The sequence below is a fragment of the Megalopta genalis genome, chromosome 2 (genome assembly GCF_051020955.1).
Source record: "Megalopta genalis isolate 19385.01 chromosome 2, iyMegGena1_principal, whole genome shotgun sequence".
Taxonomy (NCBI): Eukaryota; Metazoa; Arthropoda; class Insecta; order Hymenoptera; family Halictidae; genus Megalopta; species Megalopta genalis.
In genome coordinates this window covers 10,678,190-10,701,052 of record NC_135014.1, presented here as the reverse complement: position 1 = coordinate 10,701,052, position 22,863 = coordinate 10,678,190, and the positions used below count along the sequence as shown (strand labels likewise).

General features: G+C 49.8%; 1 protein-coding gene across 7 annotated transcripts in view; it reads left to right on the top strand.

Moving 5' to 3' along the window:
- Positions 1-20,751, top strand: part of LOC117220825 (serine protease inhibitor dipetalogastin) — a 33,320-nt gene extending 12,569 nt beyond the window's left edge. For 4 of the 7 annotated variants that reach the window (XM_076518352.1, XM_076518353.1, XM_033471181.2 and 1 more), the window contains exons 2-9: positions 16,460-16,576; positions 16,937-17,246; positions 17,810-17,953; positions 18,118-18,288; positions 18,376-18,540; positions 18,832-18,954; positions 19,348-19,524; positions 19,605-20,751. In XM_076518352.1, coding sequence (XP_076374467.1) covers positions 16,460-16,576; positions 16,937-17,246; positions 17,810-17,953; positions 18,118-18,288; positions 18,376-18,540; positions 18,832-18,954; positions 19,348-19,524; positions 19,605-19,836 — 1,439 coding nt within the window. In that variant the 3' untranslated portion in view covers positions 19,837-20,751. Of the gene's footprint in view, positions 1-10,287; positions 10,334-15,652; positions 15,673-16,459; positions 16,577-16,936; positions 17,247-17,809; positions 17,954-18,117; positions 18,289-18,375; positions 18,541-18,831; positions 18,955-19,347; positions 19,525-19,604 lie in introns of those variants that run through there. The other 3 variants (XM_033471180.2, XM_033471182.2, XM_076518354.1) reach the window with 3 other exon arrangements.
- The last annotated feature ends 2,112 nt before the right edge of the window (positions 20,752-22,863 follow it).

Here is a 22,863-nt window from a genome sequence, read left to right as displayed (position 1 = left end):
TCTATCTATCTCTCTCTTTCTCTAGCGCGCGCGTCTCCGGCTGAACGACGAACGTATCAGGATCGATGCAGCCAAAAGCCACGGTTCTCGCGTCGATTTTCTACCCCGCGCGGAGTGCTCTTTAAATAAACACGCGATGCAACGCACACAGAACGCGTTGGTCGGATCGGGGAGAGGAAATCGAGGACACTTTCGAGCCGCATCTAACGCCGCTCGCCGGTTGCCGGTCGTTAACACGCTCGTCGAAGAAGCAACGATCGAGGGTCGAGGTCGGCTCTTCTTCTTCGCGCGCGCCTGCGATCGTAGATGATATTTTTCACGCTCCTTTCTCCGTAAACGACGGTCGCGCGCTGTGCCCGATCGCTCGAGAACGGGGAATCGCCTCGTTACCGGTGACAGTTACTTTATAGATCGGATCGATTCGAACGGGATCGGAAGTGATACGGACAGGTTAACCCCTTTGCCGTACGAGTAAAATTTCTAGTAATAATTGATCGAGCGCAGATGTTATTCTGTCCTTCAAAATTGCTATAAAATTCTAATCTCGTGTCGTCGATATTTAAAAGCGTCCGAGTAAATTGCGACACGGAATAAACGCCTCAATTTTCTTTCCCTTCTAAGAAATTATTGCAATCGACAAATCTCAAAGTCGCGGTAACCGCGATGAGAACGGTGTGTCACGGGGTCGAGCGAGACGCGCGGTCGTGACCGAGAAACCGTGAGCGATTAATTTCTATCAGCTGCTCGGTCGGGTCGGTTCTGAAAAAACAAAAAAAAACAATAAAAAACGATCCACGGCGAGCAGATAAGTCCGTTGGGGTTATCACCGACGCCGAACGCGACCGGTTCGCCGGGATGCTGCATTCCGGACAGCAGCGTCGGACAGAGGCATCGGTCGAAGCAGAAGCGACCAGGGAAATTTATCGATCGCACGAAACGATCCGCGGCGAGAGAGATCTCGAGAGATCCTTCATTGACGGCTAGACAGCGGCGCGGGATCGCCGGACCGGAGACGCGGCTAGAAGCGAAAGCTTCTTCCTCTCGCGGCTATTAATTCGCAGCCGGATAGCTGGGTCTGTGGTCCAGCGGGTCGGTGGAAGCACGAAAGCGACCTCGACCTTACCTCCATACCTACTTATAAGTCTAGGCCAGGGTTTCACGGTCCTCGATCTCGCGGAAAATCGCGGGTAATCGGACGAGCGTGGTCAAGAGAGGACATCGCGTCGATGAAGGATCGCATCGCGATGCACTTCAGCTTTCACGGTCGCGTGATCCCCGCCGCGGTGATCCTTCTTTTTCGCTAATAATCATCGGAGAAATCATCGGGTACTTGGAAACCGGTAAAGTGGAGCGTGAAACCGACCGTCGGGACGAGACCGACTCCTTTATATTTCTTCTTGTCGCTGGAACCTCTCCTCGGCCCTGAGTGTCGTCTCGAGATTTTTTATTCAGGGACAACGCGGATCCTCCGCGGGCTACGACGACTGTTTTAATCGTCGCTTCGGCCGAGAAGCTAATTACGAGCCCGAGGGAGCCTCGCCTTGCCTCGCCACGCTTCGCCTTAACTCGTCGTCTCGCCTCGCCTCGTCACGCTTTGCCTTGACTCGGCCCGCATCGTCTCGACTCGTCTCGACTCGTCTCGACTCGCCTCGACTCGCGTTGTCTCGACTCGACTCGCGTTGTCTCGACTCGACTCGCGTTGTCTCGACTCGCCTCGCGTCGCCTTGCGTCGCCTTGCCTCGCCTCGCATCGTCTCTTCTCTCCTCGCCCCGTCGTTTCTGGGCCATCGCGCGGCGATCATCTCGAGTGTTTCATTAATTATTAGATCCTCCGCCGGTTTCCCGTCGGTTAATATTCTATTCCCCCGTCTCGGCCGGTCCCCGAGGCTTGTCATTAGGCAACCGTTCGCTCGCGGCGGAAAGACTGCGAATCACGACTGCACAGAAGAAGAAACGCTTACTAATCAGGGGCTGGATAGCCGGAGAACATCGCGAGCCGAGCCGCGCCGCGCCGCGCCGGGCCGATTCCTGTCGTTCGAAGTCGCCCGACGTATCGACGGAAACGTGACGGGACTGGCGGAGCGAGAGTCCGTTGCTCGAACAACCAGCCCGCGAGCAAGGGAAACGAAAGGGACATTTTTCTCCAGCGCGGTGCAGTAAACGCCTCGACGCTTCTGAATCTCCAATGCGGACCCGATATAATATGTATGTATGTAAGCCAGCGATTTCGAATGCACGGTGTCGCTCCCGAGCTTCATTCGGTGATCGCTCACACCCGTCCTCCGAAAGGAAATTAGGGAGATATTCAACCGAGTACGAGTTATTTATCGTCGCCGATACATTTTTAACTTGTTTGCCGTGTAACCGGGTCATCATGACACGCTGTGCTCTCTCGAGTATCGCGCGAGCGTCGACAAAATAGATCCGTTTCTCGAGTTAAAAACAAAAGTAAATTTCCTTTGTTTTCCATTAGCATGATAAAAGAACGGGGACACGATCGACGCCCGTCACTGCGCAATGTTATTTGCGATAGAGTCGTGGATTATAGTATTCCCAGATTATAGTATAGTATATTATAGTGTCATGTGCTCGCTGTTATCGCGTTCGTCTCAATTTGTTTCGCGTTACCGCGTAACGATGGCAAATAAATGGAAATACAATAAAATAAGATAAGCGAAATCTGTTCGCAGCTTCGGGATCGTCGTTGCCATCGCGGCCGACCTTCGCCGATAATCACCCTTTCTCCGGGACGCAGCGATGCGTTTCATCTTAATCGCTGAACGCCAACGTCCCTCTTACCTCGTTTTACTCTAATTACTTTTAATACGCGATTTCCTTAAAACCTGTGCACGGTCAATCAGGCGCTTCTCACGCCGACTCCTCTCTCTTTCTTTTTCGGTCCTTCTTTTCATCCATCCCCCTCCCCCCCATTTCCTCCGCCTTTTCACTCGCTGATGCAACGAGAATTGCTATCGAGGAGGGACGATTCGAATCGGGATAGATCTACTGATTTACCGATTCACCAATCTATCCAAGTACCAGTTTATCAGGTACTTTACTTATCAGGTACTTATTTACTAATTTTTCAATTTGCCGATTTACTGGTTTACTGGTTTATCAATTTCTCGGTTCACCAATACGATAATTTATCAGTTTGCCAGTTTGCCGGTTTACTAATTTATCAATTTGCCAATTTACCGGTTCACCAAACTAGCAATTTGCCAATTTATCAATTCGCCAATTTTTCGGTTCACCAATTTTCGAATTTATCAATTTGTCAACTTACCAATTTACCGGTTCATCGATCTACCAACTTTATCGGTTCGCCAGTTTATCGGTTCACCAATTTACCAGTTCACCAATCTTCCAATTGACTAATTTATCAATTTGCCGATTTACTGGTTTACTAGTTTATCAATTTATCGGTTCACCGATACAATAATTTATCAGTTTGTCAGTTTACCGGTTTACCAATTTATCAATTTGCCAATTTACCGGTTCACCAAACTAGCAATTTGCTAATTTATCAATTCGCCAATTTTTCGATTCACCAATTTTCGAATTTATCAATTTGTCAACTTACCAATTTACCGGTTCATCGATCTACCAACTTTATCGATTCGCCACTTTATCGGTTCACCAATCTTCCAATTGACTAATTTATCAATTTGCCGATTTACTGGTTTACTAGTTTATCAATTTATCGGTTCACCGATAAAATAATTTATCAGTTTGCCAGTTTACCGGTTTACCAATTTATCAATTTTCCAATTTATCAATTCGCCAATTTTTTGGTTCACCAGTTTTCGAATTTATCAGTTCGCCACTTTTTCGGTTCACCAATTTTCGAATTTATCAATTTGTCAACTTACCAATTTACCGGTTCATCGATCTACCAACTTTATCGGTTCGCCAATTTACCGGTTCACCAATCTTCCAATTTACTAATTAATCAATTTGCCAATTTACCGGTTTACCAATTTACCGATCCACCAATCTCACCAACCGATCTTCATCGATCTGCCAGCTTATCGATCCGGCGATCGATCCACCGACCGGGAATCGCGACCGGATGCCTGCTCGTCGCGATACAATTACCATTCCGGCGGAGACCTCTCGGAGAAAGGTTCGACGAGTCCCGTGCGCGCGAGTCGGTCGAAATTCCTGATCCACGTCAGGGTAACGTTACTACCGGCGGGTAACGATCCAGTCTCCTCGGCTAACCGTCCTCCCTGCTCCCGTTATCCGGAGTCAAAAACGTCCACGCGGCCTTTTGACGTGGCTGCTGGTCACCTCCTCCGCGTAATCGGCATTCGAAATCGATTCGGATTCCAATCTGTGTGCATTACCCGAACCCGAACCGTTCCGGAACCGCAGCTGCGCGCAGGACAAAATCGTGAAGCCGAGAGTGAAACGAATCGTTTTAATTGCACCCTGCAAATCGCCGCTTCCTGTAATCGTTTCGCTCGTGTTGCATACCTTAAAGCGGACGCTGCCGCGCCGGCAAGAACCGTAAACGAACGATATCTTTCCACCGTTTTCTTCGCGTTGCGTCAGACGCCGCGGGTCTTTTTTGTTGCGCGACGATCCGAATGGAGTTAACCCTTTCGCGAGCAGTACCGATACGCGCGCGCCAAATGCGCCAGATACGTGGACAATGTCGAGTTTACTTAATTGAATTTGTGTAGACCTTTTGTCACAGAAACTGCGATAATAGCAAGCAATATCATATTTATATTTCTGCAATATAAAAATCGAGTTCGAGTTAATTAACGGAAACCCGTTGAAAATGTCTTCTAACTCTTAATGGTTTCATCAAGATGTATTTATCAGAAAATTATTCATAAATTCTTCCGATGTTTTTACGGTATTCCGTTTCACTCGGTTTTTTTTCTCGTAAATGCATCAAATCCGCAGTCCAATAACCACAATGATAATGATAATAACAACGGTGCTGGTAACGCACTAGAATTACCAAGCCCCCCCCCCCCCGCCGAGGAAGATTAACGCTTAGTGTTTTATGAAATATATGCTGGAACAAATAGGCTGATAATATAAATATTTCTGACAAAAACATATTTATAGTATCGGGAATCGTAAGAGAAAAAAAAGGAAAGAATCAGAAACCAGTCGTTTCGACTGGTTCGGTAGTTCTGGTGGTAATAACATTAACCACAGTAATGACAGTAAAACGGGGAAGTCAAGGATCGTTGCGCACGATAGCGACGTGGCAGAGCAGCGTTCTCTGAACGCGAAGCGAAGGAATTATAGAAAAAAAAAAGTAGAGTTTTACTGTTCGACAGGGTTAGCGTAAACCAGACTTAAGGTAATTATTTTTAGCAATACTATAAGCATTACTAGTTTAGTACTACTACTAATTTTAAGCATTACTACGCGGTCGCGCGCAGGTTAGAAAATTTCTTACCGGCGAGAGGGATGGAGCGAACGCGTTCACGATTTCGTGCGACCAACTGGATGCGAGTGGATGCGAGTGGATGCGAGTGGATGCGAGTGGATGCGAGTGGATGCGAGTGGATGCGAGTGGACGCGAGTGGATGCGAGTGGACGCGAGTGGATGCGAGTGGATGCAACTGGACGCGAGTGGATGCGAGTGGATGCGAGTGGACGCGAGTGGATGCGACTGGACGCGACTGGACGCGAGTGGACGCGAGTGGATGCAACTTGAGTGGATGTGAGTGGATGCGACTGGACGCGACTGGACGCGACTGGACGCGAGTGGATGCGAGTGGATGCAAGTGGATGCGACTGGTCGCGACTGGACGCGAGTGGACGCGAGTGGGCGCGACTGGGTGCGAGTGGACGCGACCGGATGCGAGTCGTGTCTCTCGGTTTTGACAGAGGCTTTTCGAGACCACTGTGCACACCGTGAAATTCCATTGGTCTCGGAAGCATGCGCGCGATCCATCGCGGCTCGCAAGAGCTACGGTAATCAGAGGGGGGGGGGGCTCCACTTATGCAAACAGAGAGCTTCATTTGCACTAGCGGTGTTCGGTCACGGTGCACCGACACGCGCGCTCTTTCTCTCGCGGATATCATTCATTCACGCTTCCCGGCTTCGAGCGAGATTTCACACAGTGGGTTCGAGAATTTCGCGATCGGCGGTCGGGTCCGGCCGTCTCGCTATCGATCGCCGTTTCCTCGAAATTGCGATTCGACGCCCGAATATCCGTTCACTCCGTGGAAACGAGCTGCTTTTCAATGGCGCGGGACGATAGAGAGTCGAGAGTCCGTGGCGACCCGTAAAAAAAGAAATCCGAGACCCCTTTCTGTAACCCGAGATCCATTAGCGACACAGATAAACGGTATATCCTCGATCCTGTTCATAACCGCCCGCGGATCCGCGATGTGTAATTTGTTTCGAACGCGGCTTTAATGGACTATGAATATCGCGGATTATCTCGAGCGGGCGTAAGTACATACATACAGTACATACATGCCGCAGATAAGAATAGTCGGCACGGAAATGGAAAATAATTAACGTGTAGAACTCTCGAAGCCGCGGAATTATATTCCTTTATTTCTTCGTTTATTGCTTAACGGGCTTGTGACCCTTTATGTACATATAAAATCCGCGAACGTACGTACATATGTACAGCGTGTACGCCTCAGGAAACGAACGAGATCGTTACTGTACACGAGGAGGACGGCAAAAGGAACTGCTGGTATAAGATGGGGAGAGAAAAAGAAAGAAGTAATATACATACAGACACACGGAAGCTATCGCACGCGGATAAACGTTCCGCGACTTGATTAAATCCGTTTTAAACGAGGCCGTGTTCGCAGTTGAAAAGTGACGAGCTTCATAAAATCGTTTTCAGCCGGAAACTACTCATTCGATTTATTGGATCCAGTGGAACGCGTCCATGAACTGGGATCCACGAGCACGCCGAGTTTGCTCTGATTTCCACGCGTGATTTAATAAAAAAGAAAAACAACGAACCGACGCGCGCTGTTCAGTATTTCGAGCGTGGAGACATTTGTTTTTTGAGCGTTTGTTTTTATTAGGGTGTCTATTTTCTTCGTAGCTGCAACGATTAGATGTTCTTCGAATATAATAATTTTTCAGAAGAAGAAAGGTGATTTATACAGGGTGTCCAGAAAATGTCTCGCAATCCGGAAATGGGAGGTTCCTGAGGTGATTTGAAGCAACTTTTTCCTTAGCGAAAATATTGTACGAGGCTTCGTTTACGAGTTATTAACGAAAAACCGGGACCAATCGGAGAGCGAGTGCGGCTGACGACACGCACTCGCGGCCACCGCCGCTACGTCATACGGCCGGCGCGACGCGGGATTGTCCGCAAGGGCGGAGCGCTGGCCGCACTCGCTCTCCGATTGGTCCCGGTTTTTCGTTAATAACTCGTAAACGAAGCCGCGGATCGCATTTTCGATAAGGAAAAAGTTGCTTCAAATCATCTCAACTACCACCCATTTCCGTATTACGAGATATTTTTGGATAGAGACACCCTGTAGTTATTGTGTGGCTGCATTTCGTGTCAGACTCGTCAAGGTATGGCCGAGGAGTTGAGACAAGCGGCGCGGGGGCGGGCACACACACAGAGAAAGAGAGAGTATCGTATAATTCGTGGCGAAACGCGCGTCGGGAGGTGTTCGGAATGCGGCAAGAGCGGATCCGATCCTTGCCGGGAACACACGCAGCACCGGGTAATTCAGAAGATAGTTGCAGAGGGCGAGGCGAGGCGAACGTCGTCGTTCGAGGGTCGGCGAGGAAAAATCGCGCGCAGGAAGCGCCTCCGGAGATGATTAGATACGATTAGGAGGGGCTTCGGAACGGGTCGCGTCGTTGCCGTTCTCGAAATAGGACCGTTCGAGCACCTGGGACCTTCCTCTTCCTTCCTCGTCGGAATCTCGACGAAACGCAACGGCGGGCCCCGAAGAGCGAGAAGAAGAGGAGGAGGAAGCGTAGCGGAGTGATTTGTGGCCGATGAAGAGACAAACCGCGTGCGCGTGGACGCTCGGCTTGCTCACGGAACGAGAGGAATCGCACGCGACGATTGAAATTTCATTCGCGATTTCGTTTCGTAATTTTTGCCTCGGTCGAGGATGCGGGATCGACGGTAATTGGGGAATCGACGGGTGGACCGATATTGCGCGAGCACTCTCTCGAATGTTCTCGAACGTTCTCGAACGGAAACGCGTTCGAGGTAAAAAGTCGAGGATTTAACAAGGTCCCGGCGCCACGTGTACCGCCAATGCTACACGCGAAACTTTCCATTCAGGCCGCGTGTGCCGCCGATGCTACACGCTTCTATACAGGATGTCCCGAAAAAGTCTCGCAAACTGGAAATGGGAGGTTCCTGAGGTCATTTGAAGCAACTTTTTCATTTGCGAAAATTTTCTTCGTGGCTTCGTTTACGAGTTATTAACGAAAAACACTGACCAATAAGAGGCGAGCTCGGCTAGCGCGCGGTGGTCCAGCCAACGAGTGCAGGGAGCCCAGTTCCGCCCATTGGCTCGGCCGTCACGTGTCAACTGATTTCGCCTCTCATTGGTCACTCTTTTTCGTTAATAACGCGTAAACGAAGCTGCGGATTGCATTTTCGCCAAGGAAAAAGTTGCTTCAAATGAGCTCAGGAATCTCCTACTTTCGGATTGCGAGACATTTTTGGGACACCCTCTATATGGACACGTGTGGTTTCTTCACATTAGGCATTTTAACCTCTTGCTGTACCATTTTCTTCGTCATTAAAATGATAATCACATTTTCGATTGTAATAACTTCTTTGAAAAAAAGAGAAAATTTATATTTATCGCGAGTTTACATTTACCGGGATGATTAAAGTATCGATCACAAGAGGACAGAATTTTAACCCGATTAAAAAAAAAACGGAATAACATTGGTATTTAATAGGATATTACTAGAAATCTGTGCACCACCGAGTCTGACTCGTTAAAGTATGACAAGAGGTTAATGTAATTTGTACTTTCAAAGATTCATTGTTATAAGAAAAGTGAACAATCAAGTTAAAGAAGAGTAACCGGTACAGCTTGTATCGTGAATTTATCGGCGTGAAAGGTCTTATTTTCTCTGCCAAAGTTCCCCTTCGTCGAGAAACCGCGGTACAGTAATGTCTCCCTTATTGACGCTGAGATCGCGCAGAAAAATGGCCAATTTGGGAAAAGGAGATGCGATTATTCGAGCTTTGCGATTTGTTTTTATAGTCACGAATTGTCAACGATTATAAAAGCGAGCTAGAAGGCTCGAATAATCGTGTCTCCTCTACCGAGATTGTCCATTTCTGTGGACAATCTGAGCGTCGGTAAGGGAGACATTACTGTAATACCTACGCTCACCCTGTTCCGTGTCGGTTCTCTCGTCGCGTTCGCGGTCTCGCACGATCTATCGTCGCGATCGGATTTTTCCGGCGATGTTCGACGGCTCGGCCGGCGTCTCAGCGTCCCGATCGCAGATTGCGAACGCCGCAAAAAGAGCAATTACCCGCGGGGTGCTGCTCGCCTCGCTAATCGAAACAGGTTTCGCGAGTGCATCGTGTGCCGCTCGCGGTTACCAGCGCAGCGGCCAGCGAAGACCGCGTCACACCACGCTTACGATTCCTCCGGCTCGATTTCCGTCGAGACAATGCTCATAAATGCTGATCACAGGTTTACCGGTCGCAGCCGATCTCCCCCGTCCTAACTGTACACCGAACGACGCGAACCGGAGCGGCGCCGTCCGATCGCCGGGCAAGAAGCAACCGATCTTTTGCCGTCGAACAACGCGGAACGGAAGAGGTGTAGAAAAACCGTTCAGCCGGGATCTGTCTCGCGACTAACTACCGAATAATTGCTACATCGCGTTCGGTGACGCAACCACCGCTGTCGTCGATCACCTCCACGATCCCGAGATCCTGAGAGGTTCGCCGCGCAGAAAAACCGAAGCGGGTCGACAAGCGTGGCGTTGCCGCGTCGAGATATCCAACATTTTTATTTCGTTCGCGACGAACGAACGAACTGGTTTCGTTACACGTCCCGAATATACGTCGCCGACAAAAAGTGACAGCATGGACACAGATGGACCGTTTATTTTGGAAGTGGTGCGAGTTAATTCTTTTTTAAATGAGATATCATATTATTTGTGATGAATTCGGTGTAACCTTTTTATTTATGACTACAAAAAGACAAGAAAAATGGACTCACTTTCAAAATTTAACGGTCCAAATGTCCGATAAAAATTGGCCAACTTCGACCGACGACAACTCCGCGAAAAAATGTCGCAGGACGATGGTTTTTCTGGAAAGTTGAAGCTCGAAATCTCTACTTTGACATGCTGCCTCTGTATTCGAAGTTGACGATCGGTAACTATAACAATAATAATAAATAATAGTATCTCTTCTCTTTTTCTAATTGTCCACTATTTTTCTGCACAATCCGTGCGCGAATTTTGGGGGAATTTAACCGGTAACTATAAAAATAATAATAAATAATCGTACCTCTTCGCTTCCCCTGATTGTTTTTATTTGCACTTTTTTCGTGCACAATCCGTGCGCGAATTTTGGGGGAATTTAACCGTGACTCGTTTCCGTCGCAAGGTCTTCGATTTTCGTCCCGTTGGACGACGCGGTACGCACGACGCCCGCGATCCATCGAGCTTGTCCCCGAGATCAAGAGGATCGTCGGCAGTCGCGTGGCTGCCGGCAAAAACGCCGGTATGTATGTCGCGTTGATCTTGAACGAGCACGACAAACGAGTCGCGTTCCATAAATCGTCGGGTTCGGGTCTAAGTGGTGAACGGTAAGTGGAGTACTGGGGCGAAAAACTACCTCCCAGATCGCGCGCGATCGCTCGATCGCCGGGCGAGCGAACCGATCCGTTAGATCGGTGAAACCTTCGATCGCTCCGGGACGCGCACGCTCGCTCGCTCGCCCCCCCCCCCCTCACTTCCTCCCCGGTCCTCACCCTTAATTCCTTCGTTCTCTCGACCGTCCGCCACGCCGTTCTTTTCTGCTTTTTCATTCGATTCGTCGACGGAACGTAAACCCATTCGCTTGCATAGCATTAACGGTACAATTACCGAGCCCTAAACGCGCACCAACGCGTATCGTTTTGTAACAACGACGAGATTTAAGCTTCTCACGATTTGTATTACAATCGGACTGCGGATCTCGTGCGAAATAAAAATTGTTTTCGGCTGCTTGGATCGAACAGTAATTACAATAAATTTTGCATAATTTTTCTTCAGCTTGCAAAAGATAAATAGAGAATTTTGGAGGACGAGATACAATTGGTCGCCGATTGTGAAAAATTATAAAAACGAGCCACGATGGTCGAATAAAATCCGCTTCGCAAATTGTACATTTTGATGTACAATCTGACCGCTAATTAGGGAGAATTTATAGCACCTACAGTTATTCGCAGGTAAAATCGAACCGTGTTGATTCTTGTCGCGAGGCAATGAGACGCGACGGTAGCCGTGGTGAATGTGAAATATAATAGTCATCGACGGGAACGGATGAAACCATGCATCGAGCAGAGCCGATAGGTGCTGCGAAATCGGAAGACTGCAGTCTCGGAGAAGCCTGCGAAAAAGAAAATAGAGAGAGAAAAAGACAGAGAGAGAGAGAGAGAGAGAGAGAGAGAGAGAGAGAGAGAGAGAGGAAGGACGAAGAGATTGTTCGGGCGGACGTCTGTCGGGCAAGTGGACGCGTGATTAGCGCGTTGATGGCCGTCAGAAGGAGGTGTCCGTCACTCCCACGGGCGCGATTAAGTGAATCAATTATGCCAATAACGGTGGACGTCTGCGGCTGCGGAGGCGGGTATGCCTGGAGCGATCGACGAACAATGTGGATCGAATTATACATCCCCGCGTGGAAAGAAGCTCCTGGGAGATAGAGCGAAAGAGCTAGCTGGACCGGTCGCCGCGTGTGCGTGCATGTTGCATGCGTGTATCACGTATGCTGCATGCGTCCATTTGTGCATGTGTGCTTGCGCGCCGCGCGCGCTGGGTGCACAGTGCGCGTCACTCGAGCTGAGAGAGAGAGAGAGAGAGAGCGAGAGAGTGAAAGAGAAGAGAGAGCGCGAGAGAGAGCGCGCGAGAATGAGAGCGCGAGAGCGGCAGAGAGAGCACGAGAGAGATCGAGAGAGAGAAAAAAATATAAAGAAAAGAGTGTGAGAGAGGCGATGGTGGGGAAGGGTGGAGAGTTAGCGTGTCACAGGGAGGGCGAGAGGGGGGTGCAGGGAAGCAAAGAGAAATATGCGGGTCGCTGAACCACGGCAAGGATGCACGGCGACCGGGTGGATGCAGCTCCTTGGATTTTTCTGCGCGAATCCGAGTGAAACGGAGAAACGGAGAAGGTCGATGACAGGGAAGGGAGAGGGAGGATTCGCGTCTCCGGAGATCGATAACAGAGAAATAAGGATCCGTTTAACGAACCGGAACGATCCCGACGCGAATAAGCCGTGGCTCGTAAATAAAACGAACAATGCGGACGGGACTTTTGCAGTGCGCGCTCGCCGCTCGGTGTCGCGCGTCGCTTCGGAACGGTGGACGACGCTGCGGCTCGACCGTGACGGGACGATCGAAATCTGATCAGAAGCACGACCGACGAAATACCGTTGACGACGAAACGGACGGCGGTTCTATCGAATTATCGCACCGTCGATTTTTCTCTTATTTTTGAATCGCGAGCACCGCGATTTGATCGTGTTTCAAAAGGTCGACCTTACCGGGATACGCGATACCAAAGATTCGACTATGCTATCGTAAAGTAGAGATTTCAAGCTTCAATATACACACACGGATGATAATTTTTTGACAGTTTTTAAAAGGAGTTACAGCTGTTCGAAGACAGACTTTAATTTCGTCGAGTCGATCGTGTGCAACGTCTTCTCGTTTTTTAAATGGGTTTTTACCGCGTTCGCGGGATAAATGGACCACGGTGCAGCGTCGTTGGACCGTGTGTCTGCGCGAAAAGGGCCTCCGTTGTTCATCGGCGACCAACGGAAATTCAATTTAGATATCTGTCGGGGCAACGCGCGCGGCGCGCGTCGCGCCTCGTCCCGTGCCGTCGCGGCGCGCCGCGCCAGCTAGATCGATAAATCGTAATCGACGATCGCGAAGCGGCCGTCTGGTCGCGCTTATCTCCCGCAACGATCGTTCGCCGATCCGGCTCCCCGCGACGATCCAGGAAGAGGAGAACCCGGCCGATTATTACGGTCGCGAGATCGCGGCGATGTCCGCGGCCTCTTTGAGACGGCCGCGCCAACGTTTCAGGAAGAAACAACCCGGACCGATCACAATGCGTATCGTGGCCCCCATCTCGCGCACTTTGTCCACCACAGCTTGGAATCCTCCTCCTATTCGGCCCGACGCCGCGAACCGTTCGCTCTTCGATCGCAACCGGATTCCAGAAAATTGCATCGCACCGATGCTGCCACGCAGAGCTTCACACCCTCTCTCTCTCCCTCTCTCTCTCTCTCTCGCGCGCTCTTGTCCTCTCGCTCTCACTCTCTCGCTTTCACTCTCTCTCTCGCCCTCTTTCTTTCTCTCGCTCTCTCTCTCTCTCTTCCTCTTTTCAGTATTACAATTCTATAGTTACAATGTTGTTAAATCAGTTGCTGTCTTTCATTTCTACTATGATTTCAAGCTTTCATCCATCACGGAGCGTCGCGGCGTCGCGCGTCGTTCGAGCGAAAAAGCGCGCGAATGACTCGAAGCGAAGACCCGGACGAGGAGGTCCGACGGATTCGCGAGGCGGTTAACGGCGGGCAAGTTCGAAAGTCGAAACGAGAAACACGAGGCATGCATATTGCTTCCTGGTGACCCGCCTCGCGGCCCCGCGCGGACTCGCGAATATCTATGGCTGCGGCTCGCCGCAGCTGGTCTCGGTCCAGCGATCCTCGGGTCAACAGCACACGGGATTTACTGCGGTCGCCGGTGCACCGGGCTCTCGCGCATAATGTGTAACAAATTATAAAATCGAAGGGTACAGTTAAAAGATAACCGAACGAGGCGCGGTCGCGATACTGGCGCGCGTGCACGCTGCTCCACGCTATCGTTATCGCGTGCTGGTGCACACGCGAGTCCGGCTCGCCTCGCGATGCCTTGCCTCGCCTTGCATCGCCTCATCACGCCTCGCATCGTCTTCCCTCGCCTCACGTCGCCTCGTCTCGCCTCGCCACGGCTCTCATCTCTCCTCTCGTCTTTCGCATAATCACGCGACTAATCGAGTGCCGCACGGAACAACCTCGCGATTATAATTCAGTAGTCTCCCTTCCGCGTCTCCGAATCGAGATAACGTTTGCGGGTCCCGCGAGGTTCCCGCCGAGACTTCCTCGTCTTCCTCCCAGGATCGTCGAATTTATTCGAGCATTCTCCACGAAAGAGTCTCTGAAATAGTGCAGAATTCTAAAATAAAAAAGCGGTCGTTCGAAGAAACTATTATAATCGGAAAACGTCTCTACTTTCGTTTACAAGCTGCGAGGGGCAGTCGGCTAGAATTTACTGTAGAGTGAAAATGGCTTCGAGCGCGCAAAGGGTTAAAAACTCCTCCCCATCGAAAACTTCGATATTTAGCGGGCTCGAGCAGGCTCGACGATAGGAGAGCACGGCGAGATTCTGCGCGAAGCCGACGCGGAACGCGTGTGTTCCGCGTCTTCTCTTCCTGTATCGGTTTTCAGGCTTCGCGCATCTGCGTTTTCACCCCGTCATTAAAAGTAAACGATTACGCTAACCCGTGGGGTACGCCTTTCATACGGAAGAAGACGGTGTGCACCGCGGCTTGATGGCTCGCAATAAACTAAAGTAACAGTAAACGTTATTCCGTTTTACGATTTACGGGCTCCTCTTCGTTATGCGGGAGCAGCCGCGCGTCGTGTTTCGTTCCGCGAGATTGAACGACGCGCGCCCGCGCGCAAACGTTATTATGTCAATGCTTGATGCATTATCGTCCGGAGATGTCACGGCGGTATGCGACCCCGGATCCCGGCTCCGTGTTCGATACCCTCCCGACACGTTGTTGCTTCTTGTCGCCGCTCGATCCGTTGCTGCGCACGCGAGAGGACCGCCATCTTTGCGACTCCGTCGCTTTTACGTGCTTCCACGATATTACGCTCGGCTGGTTTGCTGAAAAGCTGGACCTCCTCGCTTCTTTTTAGCCGTCTACCTATAACGTACCACGTGGCGATCAGTAAAACGCACGGCGGAAAGTTTGCGTTCAACGCTTTGTAAATTCCTCGCAATTGTCGATCAGATTGTACACAAAAATGGACTATTCGAGGAGATGTGCGATTATTCGAGCCTCCTCGCGGCTCGTATTTACAGTCATTGACAATCATCGGTGACTGTGGCTGCTACCTCCAGCCTCGTCGCCGGCAGATCAATTCTTCTCTCCCGCAAGTAACCTATCAAATTGTTTATATGCTTCAATTTGTTTATATATACAGACTTCGTCCATCCTTCCGATATCCCAACGTCTAAGACAAAGGCACGCCAGAATAGCCTTACCGATGAGTCCTCTAGCGGGTCCCGGACGAAACGCTCTCCCCTCTCCTTTTCTCAGTGACATTTTTGTTTCCAAGCTCTGTCGGCCAATTAGAAAGAATTTTCTGTAGTTCGTTACGGAATCGTTGCACGAAACATTTAGCCAGACCGCGGCTGGTTCGATACAAAAATTGCTAGAAAAATCGAAGAGAAAAGGTAAAAGATATTACGATATATACAGATTGTACAGGGTTCCCCGGAAAGAATCATCCGATTTCAAAAATTTATATCTTAAAAAATTACACACAGAAAATTATAATTCAAACACGAATATAACGGGAAAATGTGCGAGTTTTACTTTTTACCCCATTGGCACTTGGAGGTTCGGAATTTTCTTAACACGGAACTACCAAACCGTTAGATTGGTCGCAGTTCATCCGATAATATGGTTCTACACAGTTGGCCTCCGAGATCACCCGACCTAACCCCCATGCGACTTCTTCCTTTGGGGATTTGTGAAGGATCTTGTCTTTGTACCACCTTTACCTACAAGTGTAAATGAACTGAAGAAACGCATTTGTGATGCTGTACAAACAATTACCAGAGATACATTACACCGTGTTTGGCAAGAACTTTCATATCGCAATGATATCATACGTGTAACGAAAGGAAGTCATATTGAACACTTGTAAACAAAAACTCACATTTTCCCGTTATATTCGTGTTTGAATTGTAATTTTCTGTGTGTAATTTTTTAAAATATAAATTTTTGAAATCGGATGATTCTTTCCGGGGAACCCTGTATATCTGTTGTATTTTGCAACGTTTCAGCTTCAACGCGAAACGAAGATCTTTGCTCTGTCTCGTGACCGTCGAGAGCCCTTTGATTTCGACGGGACTCGGTTACTTCGGATCGCGCACCGGGTTTTCCCTTCCTCCTTCCCCCTGGGATGTTGCTCGTGGACCGATGCGTGTACTGAACGAGTTGCTTTTGTCTCCGCAGATTTGGCGAGCGGCGCGTGTCCCCGGATATGTCCGCTCAACGGGGAGCCGGTGTGCAGCAGCGACGGGGTGATCTACGCGTCGCCGTGCGAAATGCGGAAGAAGACGTGTGGAAAAGGTGAGTTCGAAGGCGTGCTTCTCCATCGTAATACATAATTACGATCGGCTGCGTTTCGCGGCGATTTAACGCGCGGCGAGCGCGCGGTGCGCGCGGCGAAGAGACGGGGCTGGTTTACAACGTCCGTTGCGTTGCCGCGCGGGTAAGCCGAGGCATCGGCTATCCGCTCCATCCGCGAGAGCCATTAATGATAATCTATTAGCGCAGGATCGCGGCTCGCCTCTTCGCGCCTCGCCTCCGCGTCTCTTCCGCGCCTCCGCCGCCGCCGCCGCCGTCGTCGAGATCCATCGATCCGCCGACGAACGCGAAGGGTCGAGAGCGCCGGGGCCGGTAATTATCGACGGTTTACAAATTGCGCAGGCGTGACCGTGGCCGTGGAGAAGACCGCTTGCCTGAGGTCGTCCGGTAGCAAGTGCGAGCACCGGTGCCCGGGCGATCAGGATCCGGTGTGCGGCACCGACGGCCGCACTTACCTCAACAAGTGCATGCTCAGGGTCGAGATCTGCCGAGTCGGCATCGAGCTGTCCCACCTGGGCCCCTGTAACAACATCTCGGCGCACAGGGAGAACTGTCCGGTGTCCTGCGAGTACGCGCCCCTCGACGGCCCGATCTGCGGCAGCGACGGAAACGTCTACAAGTCCACGTGCCAGATGAAGCTGCTCACATGCGGGTACGCGGCGACCGCGTTCGTTCGACGGCCGCGTCAATGATCTAGTTATTTGCACTCGAAGCTGTTTTTCAACTGTAAATCTAAAATCATTTTTCTGACTTATAGTATTTTTATTTTATACGACAAAGTGAATTTTATGCGTATGAAGTTCACTCTTGCGACTCGCGCAACCGTTACGCTCTTGATAATTCTTTAAATCTAGACTTTGTTGATATAAAAATTATCTTAGAACGTGATGTAACAAATTTTAACGGTGCCTCGGAGTCACCGCTCGAGTGCAAGGGACTGGTATCTGGTGTTTTTGGGAAGAGGAGATACGATTATTATTATTTATTATTATTATTTTATTTATTATTGCTATTTATTGTTAATTGATTTTTATTATTATTTATTTATATTCGGCGACTGTGAAAACGATTCGCGAGGCTCGAGCACGCCTTTCCGGATGTTCACATAATTATGGGACATCCTGTATATCTGTGATCCAGAGGGTGTTTAGCCGGTTCAATGAATTAATAAACAAGTAATAAATTAATTAATTAATTAATCACGTTGGACCGTAGGCAAGGCGTGGTGCGCACCAACAAGAAACATTGTCAGACCACCAGACACTGTCGGGAGTCCTGTTGGCGAGGTGCCAAGCCGGCTTGCGGCAGCGACGGCATCCTCTACTCGAACACCTGCAAAATGCGAGCGAAGAATTGTGGGTAAGTCCCTCGAGAGGGTAATAAGAGGCTGTGGCAGACGCCCCCTATCTGGGCCAGCTTCTTCTTCTCGTTCAGATTTCTCTTTCGGTTTCTCCCCTCGCTTTCTCTCGCGGTCTACGTCCTACCGACGGAAATATAACGTGTTTCGATGTCGATGCTTTCAGCAAGCACGTGTTCGAGGTGCCGATGTCGTTCTGCATATCACAGGAAAGGACGTCCGGCGGCCAGGCGAACGCCTGCCCCTTGGACTGCAAGAACGAGCCGGAAGCGCCGACCTGCGGTTCGGACGGTTTCATCTACAGGAACGAGTGCGAGATGCAGATGCTGAACTGCGGGTGGGTCTTTTGCAAACGAGATTCCTGACTGATGAGATTTAGTAGTCGGCGGGATAGTAGCCTAACGATCTGTCGTCGATCTTCCAGGCAAGCGAGGAGAAAGGTGAGCGTGGTGGACTTCGACAAGTGTCAGTCACGGCTGAACAGGTGCATGAAGCAGCAGCTGCGGTGCGGGACCGAGGTGGATCCAGTTTGCGGCAGCGACGCGAACACTTATACGAATCAGTGTCAGTTGAACGTCGCCAATTGCTTGTAAGTGCGCCGACCTTCGTCCGTCTGTCTGTCTGTCTCTCTCTCTCTCTCTCTCTCTCTCTCTCTCTCTCTCTCTCTCTCTCCCTCGCTCTCTCTCACGAACTCTTTCTCCACATCTTCCGTCTCTCCGCGACTGAACAGAGACGGGAGAAATGTGAGAGAGTCGGCGATAAGAAGGAGGAGGAGGAAAGATAGGTGTTGCAGGAAGCAATTACCGCGTCACGAGCGTTAGTTACCAGCGTCGCTGAACGATACGTCGATCAGGCGTTCAACCACGGTTGCGTTTTTCAGAAAGGGCATTCAGCTGGCTCACGTCGGAGAGTGCACGACCTTGAAGGGAGCCGAACAGTGCCCCGAAGACTGCAGCGAGCTGCCCGAGGAACCAGTTTGTGGAAGCGACGGGAACGTTTACCGGTGATTAAGAGCGTTATTCGGATTCCAGGACGTCCGACGCCGGCTGGTTTTAAGGGCGCGTGAATCACTGACGCGACGGCCGCGGTCGTTACGAAAAACCCCGAACCCTTGTCTGCCACTCTCGTATCCCCGTATCCACGACGAAAAGATCCATACGACGCCTGCTACCTCGAGCCTGCTTCTTAGGCCCCTTTGGGCCCCTTGGACCCCGCGGAGTCCGCTCGTCCGCTTTATTGCCGCGCGCGGGTTCCTCGACGACAATCGTTTAAATCGTCTCGACTCTCTCGGTTCTCGACCGTCGTAGCCAGGCACCCTAGAGAGCTCAGCCGGCACTCGACGTTCCCCGTGCCTCTCCGGGATTCAACGGCCAAGCTCGATTCTCTCCCGTTTCAGGTCCCTCTGCCATCTGCAGCGCGAGACGTGCGGTCAGAGAGTGATTCAAGTTCCGGCGCAACATTGTCCTACCACCGCGCTCTGCAACCAGATTTGCAGCGGGGAACGCCAGTTCGTTTGCGGCTCCGACAACAAGTTCTATCGCAACGAGTGCGAGATGAAGAGGGACAACTGCGGGTAAAGAACCCTCTTGTTGGATCGCTTTAGATTTCGATTAGTAGATTCGTCGATGCTTGACGCGACCGAAATTCTTTCAGAAAACACGTCTACGTGGTCCCTATGAAAAGATGCGTGCAGGGCTTCCTGTTCCGCGGCTGTCAGAAGATCTGCCCGCCCTATTACGACCCCGTTTGCGGCACGGACGGCATGACGTACAGCAACGAGTGCTTCCTCGAGATCGAGACCTGCCGCAGCCGAAACGTGGTCACGAAGAAATACCACGGGGTGTGCGGCCAGCCGACGGAGGAGCCGAAGAACTATTTGTATTAAAGCCGACCGGTTTTTATCCACACGGAAGTCTCTGTAGAGAAATACTCTTTCGAACGTCTACTCGCTTCAGGACAGCTCGAAGAAACGGATATAGAAAAAGACCACGGGTACAGAAATCTAAGGAAGAGAGAAAAAGACAACGATCAGGACAAGGTCCCCTCGTGTCGACGATCGATCCTCGCGCGCGCGCAAGACAATCACTCCGGCGATCGAACCGCGAATCGGTCGCGATAGATCGGGACACGATGCCCGCCCGAGCGCCGATCGTGTCCCGATTCTGTCCCGATCGTGTCCTCATCGACGATCTCGCGCTCTGTCCTGCCGTAGCGTCGCTCGGAAATAGGGTCGAAAGTTTGCGAGGGCAATACGGAATTAATCGACAATCGAAACCCTCGAGAATTATCCCCGAAGTCAACGATCAGGGACTGATACTTGACTCGTATTTCGTTGACGGAAGCCGATTTTGACGGGTGCACGAGCGTAGTCGTTTGGCAGACTGTATGTATTTATTTCGGTACGAATCTCACTGCAGCAGATCGATCGCGCGTAGATCCATCGATTTTCTTCGCCACGTGCTCGCCGGTACAATCATTCTTATTTATTTTAGTATTATTATTATTAATTATTGCATTGCCGTTGCGTCGGTTCTCCTCTTTGATCGCTGTCGCTACAGTAACACGACGATTCCGAGACGCGCGTAGCCCCTATTCTAATCGCAAAGACACTATTTAGCTACTTCTATTGACCCTACGACGTTGCGATGTGTCTTCGTATTACGATTTTTAACTCTTTATCATCGTATCCTTAATTTATTTATCGAACATGCGGCGATCCTTATCTTTGTATCGACACTAACTAACACTCGTGCTTCGAATGTCAATAATAAAGTATAATATACGGATATTTTAAGGTAAACCGTTGGGTGAATGCTTACGGGTTATTCCAAGCACAGAATCGCGACGCTTTTAGAACTGATAGAACAATAGTTTCAACACGGTCGTTTCTGCGAATTTACACTTCGCAATTTTTCCATTCTTACGCTGTGTAAGACGAGGACAATTAAATGTGCGACAAGGATAGCATCACCACGAGAAAATGTGGCGCCATCCGTGGTAGAAAGCGGAAACAACTCGCCGATAACTTGTGGCTCCATCCGTGGCGGAAAGCTGAAACTACTCGCCGGTAACTTGTGGCTCCATCCGTGGCAGAAAGCTGAAACTACTCGCCGAGTACTTGTGGCGCCATCCGTGGCAGAAAGCTGTATCTATTCGCCGGGAACTTGTAGCGCCATCCGTGGTAGAAAACGGAATCTACTCACCAATAACTTGTGGCGCCATCCGTGGTAGAAAGCGGAAACTACTCGCCGATGACTTGTGGCGCCATCCGTGGTAGAAAGCAGAAACCACTCGCCAAGAACTTGCATCGACATCTATGGCAGAATGCTGAAACTGGTGGCCAAACATTTATCTTATAGTTTCAGCGTCCTGCCTAATCATTTATTATCAGTTATTCAAATCTTCACATACAATAACCTCAAAGAATTTTACAAGTACACAGTAGACAATTAATATGTAATTCTTAAAACATAATTTATACACTTGTGAGATTAATTTTGATTGAAGTCTTAGCCACAATTTTAATATAGTTTGTGTATATTTGATTCGTGAGCATATTTTCTATCTCCATACCGCACAATGTGTAAGAAAAGAACAGCTAATTGTGCGACAAAAATAATGATAGACTTATGGGTACGCCCGTATAAGCGGCACTCAACGTCACCTTCATTCTAGTAACTAACAGTTGCTAAGCAAAACCAACAGATTCTAAAAACAGTCTAATATCAATCTCCCAAGAGCATAGACGTACAAACAGTCTAAGGACGTACGCATAAAGTTAAATAAAAACACGTTACAAGTTAGCCAAATTAACTGTTTCCTTTATTATCGAAAAGCCATCGTCCCCAGTTCTCAGAGAATCCAATTTAAGAGAACATAATACCAAGCAAACCGCCACATATTAATTGGTGCCGAAACCCGGGACCACGAGATGGCCGACAAAGAAGATAAAATGGAAATCGCGGTAAGTGAGTTCAGAAACGCGGAGCTACCTAACTTTTGGCGAGAAGAACCCAAGCTATGGTTCGCCATGCTCGAACGTGAATTCGCGGCCTATACTGTAAAAGCCGACACGGTAAAATGCGCTGCGGTAATCAGACATCTAGATACCGCATCGATGAAAGTAGTCGCCGACGTTATAGCTGCACCTCCAACAGACGACTCGTATATTCAAATAAAAGAGGCCCTCATCTCGCGTTTGGCAACGTCCGAAGAGACGCAATTGAGACAGCTGCTGTCGGGAATCGATCTACAGAACAAAAGACCATCAGAACTACTGCGAGAAATGACGCTCCTCGCAGGGAAAAATGTTTCCGATAGCGCCCTATGTACGCTATGGCTTCAACGGCTACCTGCCCGAGTACTAAAGGTCCTTCGAGAGGTCCTTCGAGAGGTCCTGTCCGTGGTCGAGGGAGTCTCAACGGAAAAATTAGCTCTACTCGCTGATAAAACGATCGAAAGATCGTCGCAATACGAGTCAACGGCCTTTACGCCTCACGTTATGGAGGAAGACAAGATGGCGGCCCAACCACGTGGCCCCGGCCCAAGCTCAGAAATGGCTGAGCTCACCAAGCGAATAGCTCAACTCGAAGCATCAGTCCGAGACACCCACAGAGGACGACGACCGGAACGCAATAAATTCCGAAGATACAGTTCGAAATCAAGGAGTCGAACCAGAGATTACGGACTATGCTATTTCCACAGGAAGTTCGGCGAGAACTCGTGGAAATGCAGACAACCCTGCCAATGGAAAGGACTCGATAAAAGGAAGAGTCAGGGAAACTAAACACACTGTCCCGTATTGAGGCGTTGCAGGACGGTATTAACGTACAAAATCGCCTAATCATAAGCGACAAACAAACAGGTGCGAGATATTTGGTAGATACAGGAGCCGATGTATCAGTCATACCAA